The sequence below is a fragment of the Lagopus muta genome, chromosome 20 (assembly GCF_023343835.1).
Source record: "Lagopus muta isolate bLagMut1 chromosome 20, bLagMut1 primary, whole genome shotgun sequence".
Classification (NCBI taxonomy): domain Eukaryota; kingdom Metazoa; phylum Chordata; class Aves; order Galliformes; family Phasianidae; genus Lagopus; species Lagopus muta.
The window spans coordinates 1,953,638-1,977,346 of record NC_064452.1 but is presented as its reverse complement, the minus strand read 5'-3'; the positions used below and the strand labels follow the sequence as shown (position 1 = coordinate 1,977,346).

The window sequence follows — 23,709 nt, the reverse complement described above, 5'->3', positions numbered from 1 at the left end:
TTAAAATATCTGAAAGCTTACTCCAACCAATGACAAAACCAGGCTTTGTTCAGCAACCCAGGGAATGGCTGAATCAGTGGAGACCATCCTACTGCTTTAAGTAAAGGCCTTACAAACAAGGTGTGGTTTTCCAGGGTTGATCCTTCTTTTGTTTATGTAGGTCACAAAAATTGTCTTTGTGTACCTTCAGAGTCCTTCGTTACCAACCAATAACATCTTACAGGTATAGTATTAATGGTGACTGAAGTTCTGGTGTGAATGCCTACCAGCAATAGTCATAATGGCTCTGTCTTTCAGTTTGTTAAATGAGTACTGGGGTGCCTTTTTTCCTCCCTGTAGCATGCCTAGAAACAAAGCTGATGTTTGGGAAATGTTTTATCCACCATAGTATACTAAATCCTTCACAATGTAGGGAAAAAAAAAAAAAAAAAAAGCCCTTAAAGTTCCTTTGAATTGCTTAAAAAACAACAAACCCTAAAAACACACAGAACACTTAACATTGGGAGGCTTAAAATGCATTATAGAATCAAGTTCAAAGAAGATCAGTTTATGCATCACTCCTCTTGTAGTTCTCTACCACCTTCTGCTTATAATAATTCAGTTTAACATAAGCAGAACTCTGCAGGGAGCTATGTGCTACTCAGCACAATCTTCTCCATGAGAATTTGTTTCAGTATTCATCTTTAAGCTGCACAGCTCTAAAGGCTGATAAGTATCTCATTCAGAGAGGCTGTCTGACCTGCACAGGCAGAGGAGACAGGAAAGCAACACCTGCTTGCTTCCTTTTATTGGAAAATACCAACTGCAACAGCAATGTTTTGTCAACATCATCTCTCAGAGAGAGCTTTGAAAGAGAGTCTGGGCAAGGTGCCTCACGAGCAAGACCACAGAACACATTCCCCATAAGGCCTTTTCTTCCAGAACATTCTTACGTGACAGCCTGCGGGCGGACCACCGCTCCTCCAGTGCAGCGACTCGGGCGGCGCGGGGATTCTGTCGCCATTGCTTCTCTGCAGTTACCTGTAGAAACATTTCCTCTTAATGACAACCCTTTGCATGAAGACCGCTTACAATCCAGCTCTCGTCACCTTTTTTAGGATTACGAAAACCTCCGGGGGAAGGAAGCTCAACAGACTCAACCCATAAGGCACCACACCTTCACAGCACTCTTAAAAATACAGATAGATAGAGATATCCTCTACTGGTATCAATACACCTCCTGCAAAGTATGTGAATGCAACTGGGCCCTTTGAATTCTGAATGCCTTTCCTAATGGCAAACAACACCTGTAAGGCACCACAGCTCCCAGGCACCGCGTTCCATTTCCATGGTTTTAGAAAGCACAAAGGAAAAGCCAAACTCCCAATAAAGAATCACAGAAAAGGCAGAAGGGACCCATGAGGATCACCGCATCCAGCTCCAACACGAGTTATCAGCTTCGCTTCATACTTAGCAACCTTAACACACGCAGCGACCCGGCGGCACGGCTCTATGGCTCAGTCCATCACCGCAACACCGGGAGTTGAAGGCTGAGAGCCCACAGCGCTGCCCCGACCGGCACGAGCCGCGAGCGGGAACGCGGGCCACAGCGCTGAGGCGGCCGCACAGCGGTTGAGCAACACCGGAGCGCTGCACCTCGACCCGCCCGGCTCCGTCTGCAGGGGCTGAGGCCGCAGCCCCTGGCAGGCAGCTCCCAGCAGCCCCCGGCCTACCCGCTTCCCGCCACGGCCCCGCCGGGCGCAGCTCGCCCGCCCTCAGCGCCCCGGCCACCGCCCGGCCTCACAGCCCCGCTCTCACCCTCACCAACTCCCTGCGGATCCCGAGCCCGCCCTAAGCCCTCACGCACTGCTCTCCCCGGCTGCCGTGGCCGGACACCGGTCCTACCGGCCCCGCCACACCCCTCACCTGCCGCCTCGCCCCTCAGCCCGGCTCCTCACTGACAGTGTTTGGGACCCCCACCGGGAGTGACACGGAGCGCACCTCACACCGCGAGCCAATCAGATGGCCCCGAAGGCGGGCTGCTCCCCTCTGCCGACCAATCCACGGTCCTCTCCTCCAAAGTAGGCGGGACGCAGAGGGCGCAGGGTTCGGTTGCGCTCATCCAAGTTCGGTTGAGATGCCGAAGCTCAGCCGGCGCTGCCCCCTCTCCTCCCCCAGTCAGCTTTGTTTACATCGAGATCTCGCGAGAGCCGCCGCGCAGGTCCCTCGCACGTGGGTGGAGGCGGGGCCGCGGGTGACGCGTCACGTGCCGAGCCGCCCATTGGCGGGAAGGCGCCGTGTTTACCTTCCCGCGCGGGGGGCTCTGAGGAGGCGCGAGCCTCGCATCCCCGGCTCTCAGGGCGACGTGCTGAGGAGCGCGGGCAGCTCGTGGCACCTGGGGAGCGGCAGGCACCGTCTGACTGTCAGGGAGTAAATATTTATCCGGGCGTGAACCGCCATGCTGCTTAAAACTGCGTTGATAGCCATAGGTTGTGTCCCTGTGAAGTCTTACAGCAGGCAATCCAACAGAGCCCGCTGCTTTCCCCCTTAGCGCAGCATTCACTGCCCGGATGAAACGGAATTACACATTCCCAGAGAGGATTTCTGTCACCATGGCAACACAGAGATAATTCCAGCCCGTGCCTTACTGTTCCAGCAATAATCAGATCCTAGGAATACCTCCAGCCCTTGGATCAAAGCGTCGCTCCTCATTTCCCCATTTGCAAACACATCACGTGCAAAATGCCAGATCTGTGTCATCACGGAGCTGCCAAGGAAGTCCTATGGAAATTAGTAGCACACAGCAGTTGCCAGGAAGGAGGAAAGAGTGTTAATTGCAGTAAGTGAGCGTACTTAAGCTGGAAATTAAAGAAGGCAAAAAAATAAAAGGCACTCAGTTTAGTTCGCACTTTTTATTTAGGTGAACATACATGTGGTCCACATACTCAAATTGTCATAAAATAACTTAAGAACTTGTTGAAAGGTATAGCAGCACCATCCGTATTGGAACAGCAGAGAACTCAACCTCCATAGGGCAGACATGAACAGCTGGGTAGAAATGCCACACTGAGAGCAGGGATGGGGGAATGGCTTTATTGAATGACTGGGGAGTTGGAGTTTTAAAAACACGATTATTTTTTGCTAAATACTTTGACTATTAATGTTACAAAAATGCAACTAGATAAGATACTGCATAGTATTTCAATTAACAAATAAGTGGACATCGAGCTGCCTAAAGCACAACTCAACATCTGTTTCCACATGTTTCTGAGTAGAGAAATCTAAAATTTAAAAACAAAATATAGACCTAGTGTATTCTCTAAAAGACACATTCCAGTGGGACGTATAATACTATGAAAATACAAATCTTCCATTCTGTTTAATAATTTACTTCAGTGAAAAAGTTGTGAAATTCCCATCACAAGAAGCGTATACAAATTCAAGACTTTAGTAAATTAACAAAAAAGACTTTATTTTTTTTTTTTTGAAACAAGGTTTAGCCCCGCTTTAACAATTATACAAGGAAGAAAAAAGAGACTACATTAATATGAAGGAATACAAATTTACACACATTTTACAGTGACTTATACCCTACACATCTACAAAATTCACAGTTATAATACAAGCAAGTACAAGGCCGGGAGAAAGCTGTTGGATACCAAAAAAAGTTTCTACTTTAAAAAAAGTTAAAACAGGAAGAGTTTCAAACTTCTGCACCAACTTTAAAATTCCCATCAGAATAAAATACACTTCCCCTACACAAATGCCCTTCAGCAAACGCAGACGGCTTTCCTGGGCGGGTGGAAGAGCGAACTGCTGAGCTTCTTCTGGCCGCGCAGGCTGCGCCGCATGGCCAGCTTGTTTGAGTTCTTGCGCTGCGGCGTTGTGGAGATGCCCTCTGCTTGGACACCCATGTTTCGGCTCAGGCCGCGCCTCGGCTTCTTCACAGCAGGGCCAGAATTGGATTCTTCTAATGTCCTTTTAAAGTTTGCTGTGGGTGTCCTCTCCGCATCTTGGGCTTTTGTTTGGCTGTTAGGAGACACCTTTAAGCTTTTTTGGTCCGTGCCTGAATTTGTAGAGTTGGATGGGGATAGACTGACTGACAAACCATTACTGTAGGATTCCTGTATCCTCAAAGCCAACGCTTTGCTGCACTTCTCGTCCTGTGGACCTGAATCCTTCAAGGCCGCTCCTGATGAAGGTAAATTGCTTTTGGCAATCTCGTTTGGCAGCTCGGCGTATTTTTCTGAGATCATGCTGCTATGCATGAGGGAAGGAACAGACTCAGAAGCATTCAGTCGTGGCCACGGATCATCCTCTAAAAGCTGAGGGGAAAGAAAAGTATACTTAAGCATAAATATAATATTACCTTCATTACCTTCTGTGGGTGAAAACAGTATGACAAACATTTCTAAACCTAAATCAGAGACAGAAAAACTCTGCTCCAAAACAGGACAATCTTTTCTCCCCAGAGAAGCAGGGATGGAGAGATGGAAACAGTTACAGACTGCGCACCTCAACTTGGCACTCTGTGTACACAGTTGTATGAAAGCATTTACTTCCATCGCTCAGTTTGCGAATGTCTCAATGCAGACAATCTGCTCACTGAGAGAGCTGCTCAGACTTATTTGGTCTGTGCATCTTTTTTGCTGCTATAAAGCAAGTTACATAAGGAATCAACACACATCTTCTGTTTGTTGAGGAAGCCATGGAGAAAGCAGAGCCTGCAATGTCCTGAGGTTTCCATTAAAGGCATTTTCCAACACGCATATCTGATTTCCCTCATTCTGTGATGTGCACACCTTACATTACTTCCGAAGATTTCATACCTCATCAGACAGCCAAGCAACCAGGGCAATGAGCAGAAGTCTCCTGACCTTTGTCATGGGTGGCATTGCAGTTACTGCAGAACTTGGTTATGAGAAGGATGGACAAACTTCATATCCTGGTGTGCTGATCGCATCCAGAAGGTGGAGCATAAATTCATTGGACTGAGCTATTCTAAAAATAGAACTATTTGCTGTTTCTGATTCCTCACAGCTGAGCAGCATGCTTTATTGCCTAGCTGCATGCTCTATAAGTTCAGAGGAAGCAACTCCATCACAGCGCATCTCTCTACCCTGCACGAAGCGCAGTTGTTCCGTACTTTGAAGAGAGGCCGTTTACACAACGTGCTGAGAACCAGGGACTTCCTAATCCTGCCTTCAGCCATCCATCCCTTCTGCAGCCTCTGATAAGTGTTTCTGCCTCAATCTCAGTTTTACTGAGATGAAAAACGGGGACGATGCTTACTTTCACTGTTCACAGGGGGATTATGAAAATTAGTATTTACGCAGTGCCCTGAAGATATGAGTTATGACCTTATTAAAGATTTAATTGTGAAGAAATCCCCAGCTACTCAGCAAGTCCTTCAAAAGTAAATTTCAAGGCCATGGTACATAACATGAACGTAAGGCAGTTATTGCCATCTGCATTAAGAAATTCATGTGCCGAAAACTCAAATGCACACGCAGATGAATCAGACCAAGTCCAGACGTTTCCTATCAAGAAGTCATGCTTTTAAAGTCATGACAGAGGAACCTCAGCTCATCGTTGGTAAGAGATCTGCAACTGCTCAGCTCTTGAAAAATATAATACAAGAGTTTAATAAAATTCACTCCGAAGGAGGAGTATCAGAATTGTTTCTAGCACCTAGATTTGGTTTTCCTCTCCCACTATTCCTCTGTTGCTGCTTATACATAGATAAAGCTATTCAGGTAATATTTTTCCATGTATAGTAACACAAGAAAGATGTGTATTTGTTTGTTGTTCAACTCAGTTCCTGCAGAAGCCATAAGAAAGCTAAGACAACGTGGTTGGAGAAGCACTGGCAAGATTATTAAGCTCAACTTCCCTTCTGACGTCGTGTCTCCAGCCAATATTTAGGTTTTACGTTTCCTATTGTGCAAGACACTTCACACTTCAGCTCTTATTGCCAAGATCTTTTGCTTGGGATGAATAACTGGGATTGAATAAGGCTCTGGTAAGACAGAGACTCCAAGAAGCCTGCTAACAACTGATGTAACAAAACAGAAACCTTAAACAATCACCCGTGTAATTTCTCAGCCTAGTCAATCAAATCCTATCTATCACTGGCCTCGGGAGCAACTGAATTAATTTTTTATTAGTAATAGCTGCCAGAAGCATACGCAATTAAGAAATACTTTTGTTTAATTGAGAAAACTTCAATTTACTCTCACATTTATTTCCAAATTGTTTTTGCAAGATAGCAGCTGTGACAAATCCAAGCTATCCATGCTTCTAATCATTCTCTGGAGAGAAAAGATCCCTTTCATTGCTACCTCTGTCTGCTCTGGCCTATAGCCACACCACAGTGACCTCCAGGAGCTGCGACTGATCTGCTAAACCATCTCTCATTTCTTTGCAGACATTTTGGAAAAAATCAACTCTTTTTTTTCTTGTTTTTAAGAACTCATTATCTAATTTAGATCATGTATTTGCCTTTAGCTTTATGCATCAAAGCCTGTACATATTATTTTGCTAATTAATATTCTCAGTTGCCATACTATTTGAGTCCTCTTTTCCTCTCCCCTTACCTTCCTTCTTCAGTTCTGGAATACTTAGAATTCAAAAAAAATTCACCATTTTAGGCTCTTTTCATATGTTTTTCAATATTGAGTGGAAGGGAAAGAGAGAGGAAGGCTGAGCCTGCCGTTTTACTAGCTGCTTTCTCTGCCAAGGGAATGTGAAGGAATCCCTTTCTAATTTTTTGCTTTCTTTTCTACTTCGCCCCAAGGACCGTTATCCAAAGATACTGTGGAACTTCAAAGGACAGTTACTTAAATCAGGAGCAGCTGGTAATTACTGAAGCAAACATCCACTCATAACTATATTCTAGTTCTTAGGGCAAAAAAGCTTCCAAGCAGATCTGCTTTATATTAAAGGGTAAAGTTTCTAACCCGAACAAAGACTCTGTATTATGTCCTTTCCTCCAACAAAGGACATTAAACCAACTAGAGGAAGGCTGTTTTCTTTTCAGACTGGGAGATCTTACTGTCCCTGCAACGTGCATTTGACTATATTAACCTGTGCATTAACCTAAAAAACAGCCCACACAACACAGAACGCTTCCACAGGCAGCCTGCTGCGTTTGGTTGGGGTTTGTTTTTAAACTTCTGGCTCCTCTTTCAATAGAGAAGTTTTGATTTTGTCTGAGATCTCAGAAAGTCTGTCTTGACAAAACAGCGTATTTTAAGTTGCTTCAATATGCTTGAACTTCATATGCATAAAGTTACAGTAATTATACATTTTGAAGAGTAAACTAGATCAAAATCACTGATAATGGTTTCAGACAAGTAGTTTCCAAGTGCTCCGGCTACACCATGCCCCAACTCCTACACATGGCACTAAGCTGCTCACAGAGAAGTTACATTTGAAGACAAAAGGGAAGATTGATATATATTTACTGGGTTCCACCCTGGCACACAGAACATTTAAAAACATTGAAAAAAGTTACCTTGACAGGTGGGGTGCAGCAGCGTGAGGGCGTCATGACGTTTGTATCAGGGCTGCTATAGCAGGGACTCTCAGCCAAGTTGAGATACAGTTCTTCTTCATTTTCCAAGTTGTTTTTGCTGTCCTGCAATGGCGAGATGCAGATCACGATGGCACTGGTGTTATCTGCACGAAGCATGCGCTGCCTCCAGCGGCCCAGTGCTCTGTTCACCAGCATTTTGGCACAGGACTGGCGGTGCTCACCCTTCATGTTCAGAGACAGACAGAGAAAGCAATCAGGTCCACTTTGTAAATTGAAAACAGAGTTCACATGAATTGTATTCGACAGCACACGCAAGCACGCTATCAGCCATGTTACCACCACCTGTAAGTTGTGGCAAAACTACTGAAATATGCCTCTACAGCACTGCCATTGCTGGGTACATTGGTACATTTCACACCTATCAGATTAAGCAACTTTTACGAGGAAAACAGTATTAAATTTCCACAGTGACTGATGCCTACTGCCCTCACCATGAAGTACTTTTTCTCCTCGTGATCCTGGCACATGGAGATGGCATCCTGAGGTGGGATCATGTTCCACAGTCCGTCACTGCCAAGGATAATGTACTTGTGCTTCTGGGGATCGATGGTGTGCACACTAGTGTCAGGTTCAGGAGACACGACAAATTCACCACTGTAGAAGTCGTAGCTCCACAGATCACCTAGCAAAGAGAACAGGTTTCTGAATTGCTATATTGCATACAATATGATTCTTGTCAACTACCAGAAATGGCCTGTGAAAACAACTACCACCAGTCTCATGCCATCGATAGCGATGCAATGTAATTTATTATATTTTAAGGTCTTTGTTCAACTGTTGCAAAGGAAAAAAAAAAAAGCCTTTCCAGCTTCGGGTACAGCTTAAACACTGGTCAAAATCTTTGCTGTCTCTACAGTTTCAGTTCCATTTCTAAAATTCAGTTGAGGAAGACTGTTCTTCCCTCCCTTCTCTTCCCAACATCCACACAGCATTAGACTTCAATCTGCACCATGATGATGTGCTGCTCTGCACACCCTATAAAGACATGCTTGAAAATAAAAAAAAAAATCCAAAACCTTTCAGTCAGGATGTGGAACTGCCCTCCTTCCCCCCTGCCCTTTCAACCTGAGACCCCCACAGCCATTCAACCAATGCAGAAGCACACGCATCTCTTGCTGTGTGTATTTGTCCATGCAGGTGCCATGGAGAAAGAACAAAGATGACAAAGAAAGAGACTGAAGCCTTTTCCTCATCAACCTCTTTTTCCCCCCCTTTCTCCTCTTGCACAGCATCACTTTCAAAGCCACGCAGAACTCAGTGCCTTTCCAGCTGAACACCACGTGCCAAATTTTGGAGTTGGAAGGAAGCCACAGGAACAGAAGTAGAGCCTGGGTTCCAGCAGGAAAGCAGAAAATAAGAGCTAAAGCCTCTCCCTTGGAAGGCCTCATGCAGTGAACCTTTCTATTTTTAAATCTTTCTTGCTGTGTGAATGAGCTCGGGGTCACCCAGCAGAGAAGGAGGCCTGAACTGAATCCCAGTCACTTCAGTCAGGTTTGAATCAAAACACCTCCTGGATTCTGCTTCCTCCACATCACCCCAATTAACAGCCACTCCAACAGAACAACAAAACAAATTCAAACTGAACACGCAATCTAATTTATCAGGTTTACATGAAAATCAGGGAAGGTTTTCTTATGTTGGGCCTGTAAATCAGGAGTGGTGTTGCACCAACATTTCCTCCTCCTTTCTACTAAACTAATGCTGCATTCTGGATTCTTCTACCTTATCTGTTTTTTGTCAACATACTAAATAGCACCAATAGACTGGAAAAGTCTCCAGAAATGGCTCGTAAGTAACTTCCTGTAGTGATAACAACAAAGGAATAACATTATCTGTAGCACTGGCAGAACATACAGCTACAGAAGTAGAAATGAGTGAAGATGTCAGAGCTGAGAAGCTTAAGAACTCCCATAAGATTTTGTTAGGTTTTTTTCTTTGGGCTTTTGACTTACTACAGCAAATGTTTGTAGCTGCCTGCTGCAACCATCACCATCCTTTTAATGATAAGACATAAGCTTTTGTCTTCCCTCCTTCCTTCCATTAGCTTTGCCTTAAGCTAAGAACCAGCTCAAAAGACTCTTCCAGAATCAGAAGAAATAATTCAACTCACGCCACTTCAGTAAGCATGGACGGTCCAATCTCATTAAAGCACCAATTCACCTCCACTGCAGCAAACACATGCTTCTAATAAATGCTAATTAACAGCCAACCCTGTTTATACATAGAGAGAGGTGCACTCTCCCTCTACAGAGTCCAACAAACCCAGCCAGCTGGCAACAAGATCAAAACAAACACTGTAACAGAAGAGCTGAGCTCCAGCACAACAGTTATTGTACATTAATCACACCAAAAAAGAGTCCTGATACACTGACAGCTCTTCACATTGTGCCTGTCATCAACACAGCAGATAAAATAAACAAGAGCTTGGAATCTTACCGTGCCAGATCATGGAAATAGTGGCGGCAACTTCCAACAAGCTTCATATTTTTATGCTTTTATTTGCTGGGTTGTTCATGTTTGTTTAGAAAAATCCACAAAAGCTTTTAGCTGAATCATTTTTTGATTAGAAATACTTTGCTCTAAGATAAAAATAACCCAACACGATTTAATTTTGGTTCAGCCACATACATGTCATCACGGCCATCTGTTGCTCTTCCTGAGCAAACAGCTGAGTTACAATCCAGTGACTCAGAGCCTTCTTCCAAGAGACAGAGCGCTCTGCAGGGTGACAGCCTGGAACGTCACGCCGGTTACAATGGGCTGTGACAGCAAGGAGCTGCTGGAGTGCACAGAGGGTGAAGACACATGAGGAACCCTGAGCTGTACCTCCAGGAGATTTACTTTCAACGGTACTCAGCACTTATCAAGGCCTAAAATACCCAGGAAACGACAGAGGAACTGAAACTACAGAAGTTGTATCACCACAGATGAATCAAACAGGCAAATGAGCCGTGGCAGAAGGGCACTGCATAGAGTACTTCACAAAGAACATTTCCTGCAGGTCCTTCAACTCCAAGCCAGCAAAGGCCAAGGCACGTTACCAGGGCGAGGCCTCTTTAATTATTGCCTTTAAAACGGGGCAGGGCACCACAGACTGAGCTGATGCTTTTTAAAGCTGCTGCATACATCGAATTCTTGTGTCAGCTGTCTTCCCCCAGCCAGCTGGAGGACACAGCATCCGCAGCGGCTGAGGGATCTATGACAAAACCAGGAGGAAGCCACTTGACACGGGGCCCTCCCTGTTACAATTCTGGAAGGAAACAAGGGAGAAGAAAGCAGAACAAACCAGGCATTGCAGAAATGTTATAAAGTCTTTAATTCTGTCCCAAAGCAAGCAGACAAACAAGTGACCCCTGAGCAGACTGGAAAGCCAAGACAGCAGGATGACGTGATATGCCAAAGGCTACTATTCTGGAACTGGAATCCCAGGTTCTCAGGCTTCACTTTGAGCTGTACTATTTTCATTCTGAATTAAAAACCAAACATCTATAAAACTCAACCTTCTTCTTGAAAAAACTTCTATCCAGGAACATTTCTTTTGGGGTGCAGTTTGCCTATCTGCTTGCTATTACCCTCTAAAATATAGTAGATAAAGCTAATTGCAACTCAGACAGTGCCAGAAAAGTTACTGGTTACAAACAAAAAAAACCATCACATGTGGAGACTAGACTGGATCAAATCCAAAGCCACCTTATAGCATCAGTTCATCCAAAAGTCATAAATCAAGCCCTTCATTTACGTTTCTGGAGCACATTGTTTTGAATACCAAAATACCTTTTGGTTTTATTAGAGGGAAGAAAGGTTACTTTTACAAGACCCACTGAGAGAGGAAAACCCAGTTTGATTAATCCCAGATCTTTTTAAGTCACAACTCATCTGAAAGGCCTGTTAGGTACAGAGAAGACTTACAGAACTCCCTTTCTCCACTCAGTGAGCTGTTGCTGCTGGGGAGCAAGGCAAACCTCAGCGAGGATATGAACAGTAACCACCTCAGATCATTCAGCCCAAGCTGAGGTGGAAAACGTTTTCACCGGCCCTCGCGGCAGCCCGGCCCTACAGCCACAAGAGGGCGTCATCCCAGCAGCGCAGCGATAACGCAACGCGGTGCCCCGCTCCTACGACCCGGCGGTGATCTCGAGGTTCAGTCTGAGGAGCAGGGACAAAACTGAGGGTAGCAGCGAGCCAAAAACTTTCCCAGAAGTGCTCGGGGTTTTAAAACTTTCACCGTTCCCTTTAGGAGCAAGAATTTTACCTTCAACACTATGTAAAAAAGGAAAGCACAGACAAGGACATCATTTCAACAGCAAACAGAACATTTACATCTAAATGATGTAAATTTAAGATTTAAGAACTGCACAAGACAGCCCCACCAAGCGTGCTCATCTCTGCTCACAAGTCAGCAAAACCACAGCAAGAGAGGAGAAAGGTATTTGTGCCAGAGCACACTGACCAAGTGTCAGAGAAAAGCCTACAAGAAGTGGGATGCAAAAGCAGAAATGAAGAGCTGAAGTGACACCCAGGAAGCTACTCATTATTTCTGGCCTTGAATCAAATCTTCAAATGAACAATAAAATGGGATTGCAGTCTCTAAATGACATTCAACCCTAGACAGCATTTGCTCAGCTGAAGACAAGGGGTAAAACAGAAGAATACAGTGACCAAACCTGGATAAAGTCCCACCTATGAGGAGAAACAACCGTCATAGTTTTTTTATTCTGACAAAGAAAAGAGAGTAGAAGAGGAACATGGAGCTCCAGTCAGCAACGAGCAGGAAAAAAGCCCTGAACTTGCTCCTTTAAGCTAAACAGATCCACATGTGCCTTCACATTGTGTGTGTAACTAACACAAGTATGCACAGTTAAATGCATTCTCTGCATTCTGTACAGGCATACATGCACAGTTTGTCTCAAGGGTGGAGAAAACTGTTCAAGCTGAAGTAAGACATCTCCAGAACAAGAGTAGAAACCCATATGTATGACACACATGGATAGAAAGCAGTATCAGTAGAACTGTGCAGTGTTTAAATATCGCTTACCAGCTTATGCAAATACCATCAAGCAACTACGTCTGTTCTACCTGGCAGCAGATTCTGAAGGTTTGCATGCACACACATTTAAGTGCACCCCAAGAATTAAAGCCTCACACAAGAATGAAAGCAGATCATTTGAGGTCAGCCATACCCTTCTTCACAGCACGCATGTTCAGAGAGCTTTACAGCAGCAATTCTGCAGCCAGTGCTCTGGAAAACCGCTTCCATGTCACTGTCAAAGCCAGCACCCTCACAGCAGCCATACACTGAGAGTTCACTGTTCTGGTGCACAGCTCCTTCTAGAGGTCAGCAGAACATTTGTGTTAATACAAAAAAGTCTACTCTGTATTTTGGAGGCACTCTACCAAGAACAAGCAGAAGGGGGTGGGTCTGTCATCCGTATAAAAACCAAGGAAGATGCTTCAATTTACACTGTAAGACACTGAGAACTCAGGCTATAGATTTCTTTTAATACCTTCCCTACTTTGTATACCATCTTTGAAAGCACTACAGATGCTAGGCTAGATATTACTCCAAAATCCAAAACTTGCTCCCAAGGATAAAAAAATTTTCCTGTATTTCATCCTGTGTTTTGTCCCAGAAACTGAAGGGCTACGTTACTTAGACAGCTAGCATAGCTGGAACACTACAAGGCTATACATACACAGTTATTTTCTCTCTCAGTGCTTTTCCCCAAGACACACATTTGTAAGCATGCTCACTGGAGTCTAAAATACCCTCCTGGATGCCATCTGGAAAAAATCCAACTTGCAAATCTGTGGCAGAGAGACAGTAATGCATGATGCAATGACACACACTCTTCAAAACACACGAGCAAGTTACACAATGGCTTCCTGTTCCTGATTATTTACATTGAATAGCACCCAGCAATTTGCACACTCACATCCCTGCATTACACAAGAGGCTTTGAGTAAAGTGAGTTACCACACATCTGTTATAGGGACAGCATATCAAGTGGACAATTGCTACGAAGTTATGGATGCCAAAAAACTCACACAAACAATTATGGCCTAAGGAAGAACTTTTGCCTCTCTCTTACAACAAACAGCTATGTTTTATATTTCCTTTAAAAAAAAAAAATCAGATAATTTTAAAGACAATAAATACACAACTCTGTTTGCCTTGCAGGTGCAGGGCAGCAATCTCACTGTCCACCTAAAAATTTCTGTCCACATAATAAGCCTCAGACCTTTGCAACATGGGGTTTCTATTGAGAATAACAAGCAAATTTGGAATTAACAAGAAGAATCTCTGTGCTAGATCGCGAGGGAATGGACTAGAGTGTTGGTGACCAGTATGGCAGCATTGCCAGTTACTACTCCACTTGGAGAAGCTCCAGCGTAGCAGAGCTGTGCCAATCAGGGTAGCAACCTGGGAACCAGCCAAGAGGTTGAGCAGGCCTCCAATAGCTTGAATGCAAATGGTTTCAGTTGTGGTAGGTCTTCTGTAAGCAGTGGAAGGGGCCTGTCGGCCTCAGAAAGAAGTTAAATCCTGTTTCCAAACTGTGAGCGTCTGTGCACCATCTGGGTCCTGCAGAGCAAAGCAGCTGCGTTCCTTTTTGCAGGAGGTTTGTCACACCTCCTCAGAAGGGAATGCAAAGAGGCTTTTGGAGGCTCCCCAGCAGGCAAATACCAAAATATCGTCACATTGTAAACCTGTTTCTCCTACATGATTTGCAGAGCACACTGTCCCGTTTGAGTGTTCAAATCTAACTTTTGACACCAAGTATTGTTACAAAGTGTTCTTGTTCCTCAGACCTAAAACTCCCCAGTAATCCTCCTCATCCACACAACTGGAAAGAATGCACTAGGGGGCTAACAGATGCATCATTCCTTGAATTCCCATCTGCATGCAGAACCCAGCCAAATCCTTTTGTTCAACTTGCTGAGAGGAACTGGATCAAAAGTCATTGAGGTTTTTGTACACAACAAATTCAGAAGTGTAGAAATGAAAAATCTATTAAAATTACTGTTCCACTTTTTGTAACCTACAACAAACACAGACACTTTGCAGAAAAGAGGTAAAGAATGCGATATTACTTGGTAGACAACTAGCAAAGATCTCCATCCATCAACTCCAAAGGACTTAATATCTTAGGTAGATTTTATTATTCATAAGATAAACAGCTACCTTGTCTACAATGATACACAGTGAGATTTGAAAGATAAAGAGAGGGGAAAAAAAAATTTCTTTATGAAAAAGATTAGCATTCAATCACCTGTGGCCTCTATAGCTGTATGTTTTACAAGGTAAGACCACTGCACAATTCTTGACATCTGACAAATCCATGCAAAACACACGACTGCCTCTGAAATAAGACACAGCAAGGTTATGCAGTTATCACAAGATGACCACAGCCCCAGGAACAGACTGTCCCTGTGACACACTGCCAGCTGATCTAGGAACACTGACAGCACTATCACGTAACCACCACACTTGCCAAGAAATTAAGTCATAGAACAGTTTTCACAGGTAAAAAAAACCCACGATGCTATATTTTCATAGAATCTAGCCTATACTGAATAAATCTGGATAGACAATTCTTCACTGAGGGAGGAAGGAAGGAAAGCAAACAGCAAAAGACTGGAATTTGGCAGTAAGGTTTCAGGAAAACAACTGGCTAGAAAATACTAACACACATGGGCAAGAGATTGCCAAAGATCAAGTTATTAAGTACTTTCCAAAAAAGCATTCCTAACAAGCTTGCTAGGCACTGTTGTATTTATTTTCGTCCCTATTAGAGTGTTCCTCAAAATAGTTTCCCATTACCAACACTATTGCAAAGGAGAGTTATAGATAGAGCACACAGGCTGGCTTCTACCCTTTTCTTAATCTACATTGTCTTGAAAGACGACAGATTTACAAAGAGACACAAGAACAAAGCGCTTTGGTTGCTATGCAGCAAAACAATCTCACCACCACCTAGCCAAAAATTACTGTCTCAGTAAGAAATTGACTGTGCTGTATGTCTTGGAGGCACTCACCACATTTTCATTTGCAACAAAGAGGAAGTACCGTCTTTATCAGAACTGAGATGGAAGTACTGCACGTCGTACAACCACTCCCGTGTTCCCCAATGCCACCTCCTACAGCTCCACTGGAAAAGTTACGTTTGCACTGTATTAAAAATACCCCCAAGGCTCATAATTTTAGAAAGCCTTATAATCACAGCAAGTGACCAACTCCCTGTGAGCCAAATGTTTTGGCAGAGCAGGGTATAATTCAGCTCTGGGGGGCCGCGCGCTGATGCCTCACTCCCACACAGGGGCACTCACCCAGCGCTCTGGCCACGGCCAGGAAGGGGATCTGGTCGATGACGGTGCTGCGGCGCACAGGGCCGTTGTGGGTCAGGCGAGGTCTCTTCCACACAACACGATTCACACCGGACTTGTTGATGACACTGAAAATCACCAGAAAGGAACAGGGGTTATATAAAAAGGAACTGGAAATGAAAGCTTGTTTCAATGACATAAGAATAATTAAATATGCAAATACGGAGTCAGTAATGACAGCGCCCTCAGTGAGGTGCACAGCACAGTACTTCAAAACACCTGGTACCGCTTGCGTAGCCTCATTCCACATTAAGATAAATGGAAAAGCAAGAGATGAAGGGCAGAAGAAAAGAAAAAGCAAGAGAATGAAAACTTGGAAGAAATTATGGCTGGCTGCAACAGCCAGATGTAAGAGCATCTTTTTAATCTACCAGCAAAAAAAGCAAAAGACAAATTGCTTTCCTTAGATGAAGACCATCAACATAAACTCGGGTGAAAATATCATGTAGTTCCTCCTTCACTTTTCTCCATCTGCCAAAGTCTGGCACTAAAGAGCAGCACAGTGCAGTTGGGAAGAGGAAAAAGATAAGAGTAGTCTTCTGGAGGAATTTCCTTACTGGTGAACCAACATGAGGGAGAAATAAAAAGAGGAATTGTTTGTAGTTGCTATCTGCTGGAAGCACAACACGGGAAGAAACAACTCTGCCTTTAAGCATTAACACCTGCTCCATAGCACCAAGCAATGGCTTTAGCTCTCACAAATGGCATTAAAAGGGTCAAAATAGAAGCTACTATGCAAACGCACCCACTACTATGGAGCAGGAAGAAATAGGGAAGAAAGAAGGGAGAGCACGAGGTACCAAGCAAGGTAATGAAACAACAAACGACCAAAGCTCAGTCAAACTAAAAAGGAGATGCTTAAAAGTTAACTTTTATCCAAGGAACAGCCATTGGTAATTAGAAACTGAGGCGCTCTGGAACAGCCTCAAGATTCCTCATACTGAAGCTATTCAAGATGCACTTCCTGAGACTTCAAAGGCCTTAACAACAAAGGCATGTTTAGCTCCATCCTTCTGCATGAAAGTGCAGCAAGCACCACAGCCTAAAATTCATCTCATCCATTTGTACAACTAATAGTTACACAATGTTAACTTCAGCCTTTATCTGGAAGATTTCAGCCTGTATTCCAGGACTGTTACTTTGAAAATTCCATTTTTAATAAACAATCACGCCCTCACGTTAACTTGTCCCAATTTTCTCTAAGAAAAGAGAAGACATTAATAGGCATAGTGACAGTTCCACCACACTCCCACCCTGTGCCTCACAACAGCCTGCACTGGTTTTACCAGCCAGTCTAGATGAACAAAGCAAACAAAAAAAAAAAAAGCCAGAAGCAGCAGGAGCAGAAAAAGTTAAAGCTAAAAAAGTTTAACTGCTCCTGCTGATACAAAGTCTCAGGGAACACTCCTTCAAAACCTGTTTCAGACATTGAGATGAACAGCCTGTAAACCCACACATCTATGAACTCCAACTTCGCAAAGCTGCAAGTTGCCCTTTCTGAGAAGCTCCCACCCCAAATACAGATATCTGATCAGCTTCCACCTGCTAGCGATACAGATATCTGAAGGTTAACGAGCTGACAGGGTTCTTGTGTGAATGATGTCAACAGGAAAACCTTCAGTGCTCTCTCCCTCTGAACTGCTAAGAGAAGGAAACTCTGCCCATCCATCTGGTGCAGTACTGCGGAACGAAAGAACAGCGAGCTCCTGTGAAGCTATGCCAAATCTGAGCCCTGGGGTTTGTCTCAAAATATTAGTGCCATCTGACAAGGCTGCCTGCTTTCCTCCCCATTTACAGGGAACATTCATCAGCCACAACTCAGAGATGTTCTAACATCTGCCAGCTCCTGACAGTGAAGAAAGTACTAATATTGAGATACAAGTTCAGATGTGGCACTTTAACATTTTAAGCACGCATTTAAATGCAACAAAACCAGTACCTTGTTTCAATTTTATCTCTTTTATATTCCTTTAACAGAAACTTTGAAGAGCCTACTCAACAGCTGCCAGTATCACCTCAGGAACAATGAAGAATGCATGGGGAAAGACATTTCAGTGTCTTTTCCATTAAAACTGCTCTATTCCACCATTTGACAAACAGATATGCCACAGCAGAGATCATAACCATTCTGTGATTATCTACAAGAAAAGTAATTGCATAGACACTGAAGGAATACAAGCAGGCCACGAGACTCACCAACTGGCCTGCTAAGCCCTAAACTAACAAGCCCAAGCCTAGCTGAAACAAAAGCATCATTAGCACCCAGGGAAACTGAAAACTGAAGCGAGAAGCACAGAGGTTGTTACCTGCCCCCAAGGCCTTCAATCCTCTCCCTCTCTCTGGGAAGCTCAGGCTTGTGGTCCTGTGTCACCTCCACAGCTCTCACAAAGTCATCTTTGGGGTCATCCTGGACTCCCAGCACCACCCCGGAGTCGCCCACGTGAGCGACAAACATCTTGGAGCCTCGGATGATGACCACGCTGGCGGTGGTTCCCGACGTGCTCGGGAGACCGGTCATGGTCTTTGGCCACTCTGCTGCAGGGAGGAAAAAAGAGAACAGAAAGACCTTCGTTTTTACTTCTGTGGAACCAAAGGTGTTTTCAAGATCAAGGGTGTGTCAGAGAGGTTTGCATGCTGCTACACCAGGGTGTGTGTAACTGTGGCATGGCCACAAGCAAAGCAGCACAGACAGGGCCCCTACATCAATACCACACTGCCACAACCACAGCTCACATGGAAACAAAGCCAAGAGGAGACACTGAGATAGGACTCCAACAACCGTCTCCTCAGGTTTAGTTTTCCAAGCATCACCAGAGGAACGAGAACGTGTGGGAAGAAGTGTTACTCGAATGCTGAGCAGATCAATCAAGCTTGACACACATTAAGTGGTCTGCTGCTCACTTCCCTGTCTGAAGAGGCAAGAGCTCCCAACTGAGTCACCCTGCCTGGACACCTGGCTGCCAATCAAACCATTCAGACCTTCCCAGTTCCCTCAGAACACATTATTTTACTTTGATATGCCAAACAACTTTTAAGCTGAGTAATATCTCAACTGTTTCATTCATGTTTCCTTTTGGAGGACTGAATAATGCAAACTAAGCGTGTTATTGTAACCCAACATTGGATCTTTGCAGAGAAGATACCCATTGATTTCAGGACAGTAAAAGTCCTGTGTACAGTTAGGGGAAGCTGCTTTTTACTCAAATGATTTGCCCTCAAAACACATCTCAATTCCTTGTTATACTATTCTCACAACTCACATCCAGTTTCTCTCTTGTCTTCCCTTGTCTATTCAAGTTTACATTTCCAAGTTGCTGTTCTTCCAAAACACCATGAAATGACTGGGCTGTCCCAATTAAGAACGATCAGGCACACCAGTGCTCCTCCCTGCTCCCACACCCGCAGATAACAGCTGCCCTCACCCACCAGCAGCACCCTGCTCTCCTTCCTCACTGCACCCATCAGCCTTAAGATAAAGAGCAAGGGCTTGTCTCCTCGTCACATTTTACCTCCTGCTCTTCACAACCCGTGCTTATTGTACAACACCGAAATTCCACTGTGACACACTGCTTGCAGGAAATATCCTAGCCAGACAGCCAAAGCACTGAGTTATCTTTTCCTCATCTTTTAGTGTCACAGCACCACACAAGAAAAAAAGAAATGAGGCCTTCCTCCAAAGCCACAAACATGCAGAGCAGAAGAACAGCGACTCACTGAGCCCCACTGCCACTGAATGCTGCTCAGATGCCTGGGGAAGCATAAGTACAGCACAGCCACTCTGATGGCAATTGCAGCATCTCCTCCAGTGAGCAGCCAGCAGATCCAGCATCATTCCAACCTCTGAGCCCTAACAAAGGTTTCTAGCTTTGCGTTGTAAATACTGAATCACACTTTCTCCTTAAAAGCAACGTTATTTTGAGGACACAAACAGTCAGCTCAGTGGAAGCACCTGTCTGGCAATTTTAACAGTGGCTAGTATATGTAACACACTCTAAATGGAAGCAAATGAGGGAGGAAGCCAAGCAGGAATGAGAGCTTCAACAACTGACTGAACAGAAAATGAGTTTCTGTCAGTGTAACAACGCCTCAATAGCAATAAGATAAAGTAGAGAATCATACTGGTCTTTGTGGGAAATGAGGAGCACAGAAATAAAAGCACCCACTTAGGAGAAAAAGATTGCTACAGCAGCCTCCAATTTGGGGCTTCAACAGAAGCAATTGCAGTTTACATCTCACCCTTGGTTAGAAACGAGCACGACACACAGCACAGCAAATTCCTTTCTGTAGGGACTGTCTCATCAGAAATTAACACAAGCATCAAAACTCCTGACTTTTCTCCCTAGCTCAGGTGAAGCCACTTGCCCAGCTTGTCCTCCGCAGGTCAGGATTCTGTTTCTACCACTGCTATAAACTGAACAATTTGTAATACTGCACTAGATTATCAAGTTAAAAGAAACCCTGAAGTTACAACTGAGCCCTCAAAACAAAATTCACACTTCACCACCACACACGAAGCACCTGTGGATTTCACATCACTCCTATACCTTCAGTAAGGGAAAACCTGTCTGGGCAGCACGCTGGGATAAACAAGTTTGTAGAAGTTCACTTGCAGGGCCCACATCCCCAGTTTGGTATTCGCTGTCATATTAAGCTATGGCCTAGGAATGCTGCTATGTCTCAGCATGGGACAATTCCACTACAGCTGGGGGCCTTGGATCTGAAAAAAACTTTCATGAGACAGCACAGTGCATGAATGGAGCCAGGCGATGCGGGTGCACAAAATACTCAGACACTTTGAAGAGACAAACCACGCAGTGCACAGAACTGTAAACTGCAATGGCTTCCTGCACCATTCTTCTACTGCAGGGGACGAAGCACAGGGCATGAAGTTACCATAAAACTAACAACCCACAGTCAACAGCTGCCACACCAGAACACAGCTCCTGCACCTGGAGAGCCCATCTCCAACAGAACAAAGCACGTGGCTGCGGTGGAAGCAGCGCATTTGCCTCCAACGGGCGGCCGATGACCTAAAGCACATTGGCTGCTTCCACACAGAGCTCTGGAAGTTCTGTCTCTGCATATTTTTGACAAAATAAGAGATTAATGTGCATTCAGTATATCACAGATTGCTAGAGAACAGATTTCGTTTTTGTTTTGCTGTTTTTAAAGACATTAAATCAAACTACAATATTTCATTTCAGATCACGGTGATGCCAAAAATCTTATCAAGCTTTCAACAAGCAAATGCTACAGGAACTTTAAATTCAGCTCTAGAGGATGAAGTTTTTGCATCATCCTGAAAGCCTGTATTGCCTTAGGTACCAGAGCTCCCTTTCAGATAGGAACGCTCACAAACTCGTAAGCCTGCACAAGAACAACTCTGAAGTGACGACTTCACAGCAAAAATTCAAAAAGTAATTCTATTTATTACGAACAAAATGAACTGTTCAACTTCTATTGCTCAAATTAAATTTAAAGGAAGAGTTATAAGCACAACAGAAGTGTATGACTTTTTACATTTTAAATTTTTAGTAGTGGTTAAAAAAACAAAAAGCTTTTAAAAGTATCAAGATAAGTGTATTTAAAAGCAAGCTTTTTGCATTGTTTATTTACATAGCTAAAAGTGTCAAGACCTGGGACCTGCTGAGCACACTTCATGCAGAAAGCTTCCCTACTGCTTCCATCTGTGGAAACGGGCTTCAAATCATAACTCTTACCTTGGAAGCCCTTTAACATTCAGAGAATTAGGAATGTCATTAATACAATTAACCCCACTAATCATCTGTAGTGACCAAAGGGTATTTTCCTGCTTCAGTTTTTCTGCTATACTCATCACCAGCACATCAACACTTGCTGTTCATCACAGATGGCCACAGGACGACCCGCTGCTCCCAGGGGCACCTGAGCACAGACTGCTCCTCCAGGGCCATCAGCTGGAAGCACCAGGCCCCATCCTGCACCCAGCCCACCCTTTGCACCAGGATTCCAAAGCACAGCACGACAAGTGATGGACTCCCTGTCCATGTCCTCATCCTTTTCTCCCATTAAACTCCACACATGCAGAAGACATCAGTGTTACCAAACACGCAATAGAAATGCTTACTGTATAACCTAAAACTGACACCATATACTTATAACCAGAGCTCTGTTGTTTCTGACAACAACTTAAATCGGTTCCACAACCAAAGCACTGTTACCAAACTAAAATAGTATTTCCTGCATTCTCTCATTTCACTCCACCCCTCTCTATTCTGCAGTTATACCTTGTTACGGTGACAAAGAATAGCCCAGGGACACCACAGGCAGAGAACCTCTCGTCGTTGCCCACACTGCTGTGCTGTGTGCCACCCTCACCACCCAGCTGCAGGCAGCGCTGCTGCCACAACTCACACCTCTTCCTTTCGGTCCAGCACCAGCATGCCCCAACCTTGGCACTCCCATCCCATATCTGACACTTGCGCAACTTTCCTGCTCTGCTATTCAAGAAATACGAAAAAGAAAATGAAACTTATGACAGCACAGCTCTCCCCGGGCCCAACTGACTTCCTCGAAACCCCGCTCAGCTGTAAATGCAATTCCTTTCTGCTTGCTCCCTTGGCCCGCTGTCAGCACTGCACCTATGGTTCTGATCTGACTTCGTGCTCCCTCCTGACTGCCCCTATACGCTCACTATTCACATACTATCTTTTCCTGGGACTTCCAAATACATAGAAACACACATTATACCGTACACACGTTAATTCATAAACAAACCTATCGAGCCACATATAGAAGTACACTCATAAAACCAACCCTACTCTGAGCCGTAACTCTCACCTTACAGAAGAAGGGAATCCCGCTGGGAGCTCAGCCCAGCCGCGGTGCCCAGTACCGCCCGGACCGCCGCCCCCGACCCGCAGCGCTGAGCGACTCAACGACGGCCGGCAGTCACAGCGCAGCCGGGCAGCGCAACGCCGGGACAGCTCGGGAGAAGCCTCCGTGCCGGCCAGCACACAGCCGCTAAAATAACTTTTCCCTCGTCGAGACCGTCGCGAAAGAAAACGGGTTCCACGCGACTCCCTGCGGCCGCAGGACGGAAATCCCCCAATAAACGCGACCGGGAAACCCGGCGTGCGATTCCTTCAAAACAAACCGCGGCTCCGCGATCCTCGCCCCCGCGCTGGGAGCGCCGGGCTCGGCGGGGAGCGCTGGAAGGCGCCGCCGGACGGGAACTTACGCAGCTTTTTCCACATGGCGCGGTGGCAGGCGATGAAGCCCTTGCGCAGGGCCGCGCACACGGCGGCCGGCTCGGCGGAACCGAAGCCCTTCTGCTTCTTGATGAAGCCCCACAGGTTCTCCCGGGCGAACTGGGCCGCCTCCCGCCCGCCGTGCCCGTCGCACACGGCGAAGAAGGCCACGGAGCGCCGCGGGCGCCGTCCGGAGCCGCAGCCGGGGCCGGGCGGCGGCGCTCCCTCCTCCGCCGCCCGCGGGCCGCCCGCCCTCCGCCGAACGCCGTCTCCGGGCGCCGCTCCGCCTTTGTGCGCGGGGCCCCGCTCGGCCGCGGCCGGCGGCTCGGGCTCCACCACGATCTGGGTCACGTCCTCCATGTATTTCCTGCCGCCCTGGTCGGAGTACACGCTCACCCCCAGCGAGTACGGCCCCTCCATGGGGCGGGAGGCTCCGCGCGGCGCTGCCCGCCGCTCCCCGCCCGCGATGGCCGCCGCCCCGCCGCCGCCGCGCGCTATTGTCGCTGGTGGCGGCGCCGCTCG

The 23,709-nt window shown here is 45.5% G+C and overlaps 2 protein-coding genes across 19 annotated transcripts in view; both read right to left on the bottom strand.

Moving 5' to 3' along the window:
• Nucleotides 1-2,142, bottom strand: part of BCAS3 (BCAS3 microtubule associated cell migration factor) — a 302,474-nt gene extending 300,332 nt beyond the window's left edge. For 11 of the 18 annotated variants that reach the window (XR_007380784.1, XM_048967289.1, XM_048967286.1 and 8 more), the window contains exons 1-2: nt 1,906-2,141; nt 933-1,020 (exon numbers count right to left, since the gene is read on the bottom strand). Coding sequence is in view for 17 of the 18 variants with exons in the window: in XM_048967289.1 (XP_048823246.1) it covers nt 933-1,003 (71 nt within the window). In the remaining variant the exon portion in view is untranslated. Of the gene's footprint in view, nt 1-932; nt 1,021-1,905 lie in introns of all 18 variants that reach the window. The other 7 variants (XM_048967297.1, XM_048967299.1, XM_048967298.1 and 4 more) reach the window with 3 other exon arrangements.
• A 743-nt stretch (nt 2,143-2,885) lies between these two features.
• Nucleotides 2,886-23,645, bottom strand: PPM1D (protein phosphatase, Mg2+/Mn2+ dependent 1D). Its single transcript, XM_048966563.1, has 6 exons — nt 23,178-23,645; nt 18,265-18,493; nt 15,902-16,026; nt 8,008-8,198; nt 7,496-7,738; nt 2,886-4,304 (listed from the first exon to the last, which is right to left on the bottom strand). Exons 1-6 carry the CDS (start codon nt 23,605-23,607, stop codon nt 3,750-3,752), a joined length of 1,773 nt encoding a protein of 590 aa, XP_048822520.1. The 5' UTR covers nt 23,608-23,645; the 3' UTR covers nt 2,886-3,749.
• Between the last annotated feature and the right edge of the window lie 64 nt (nt 23,646-23,709).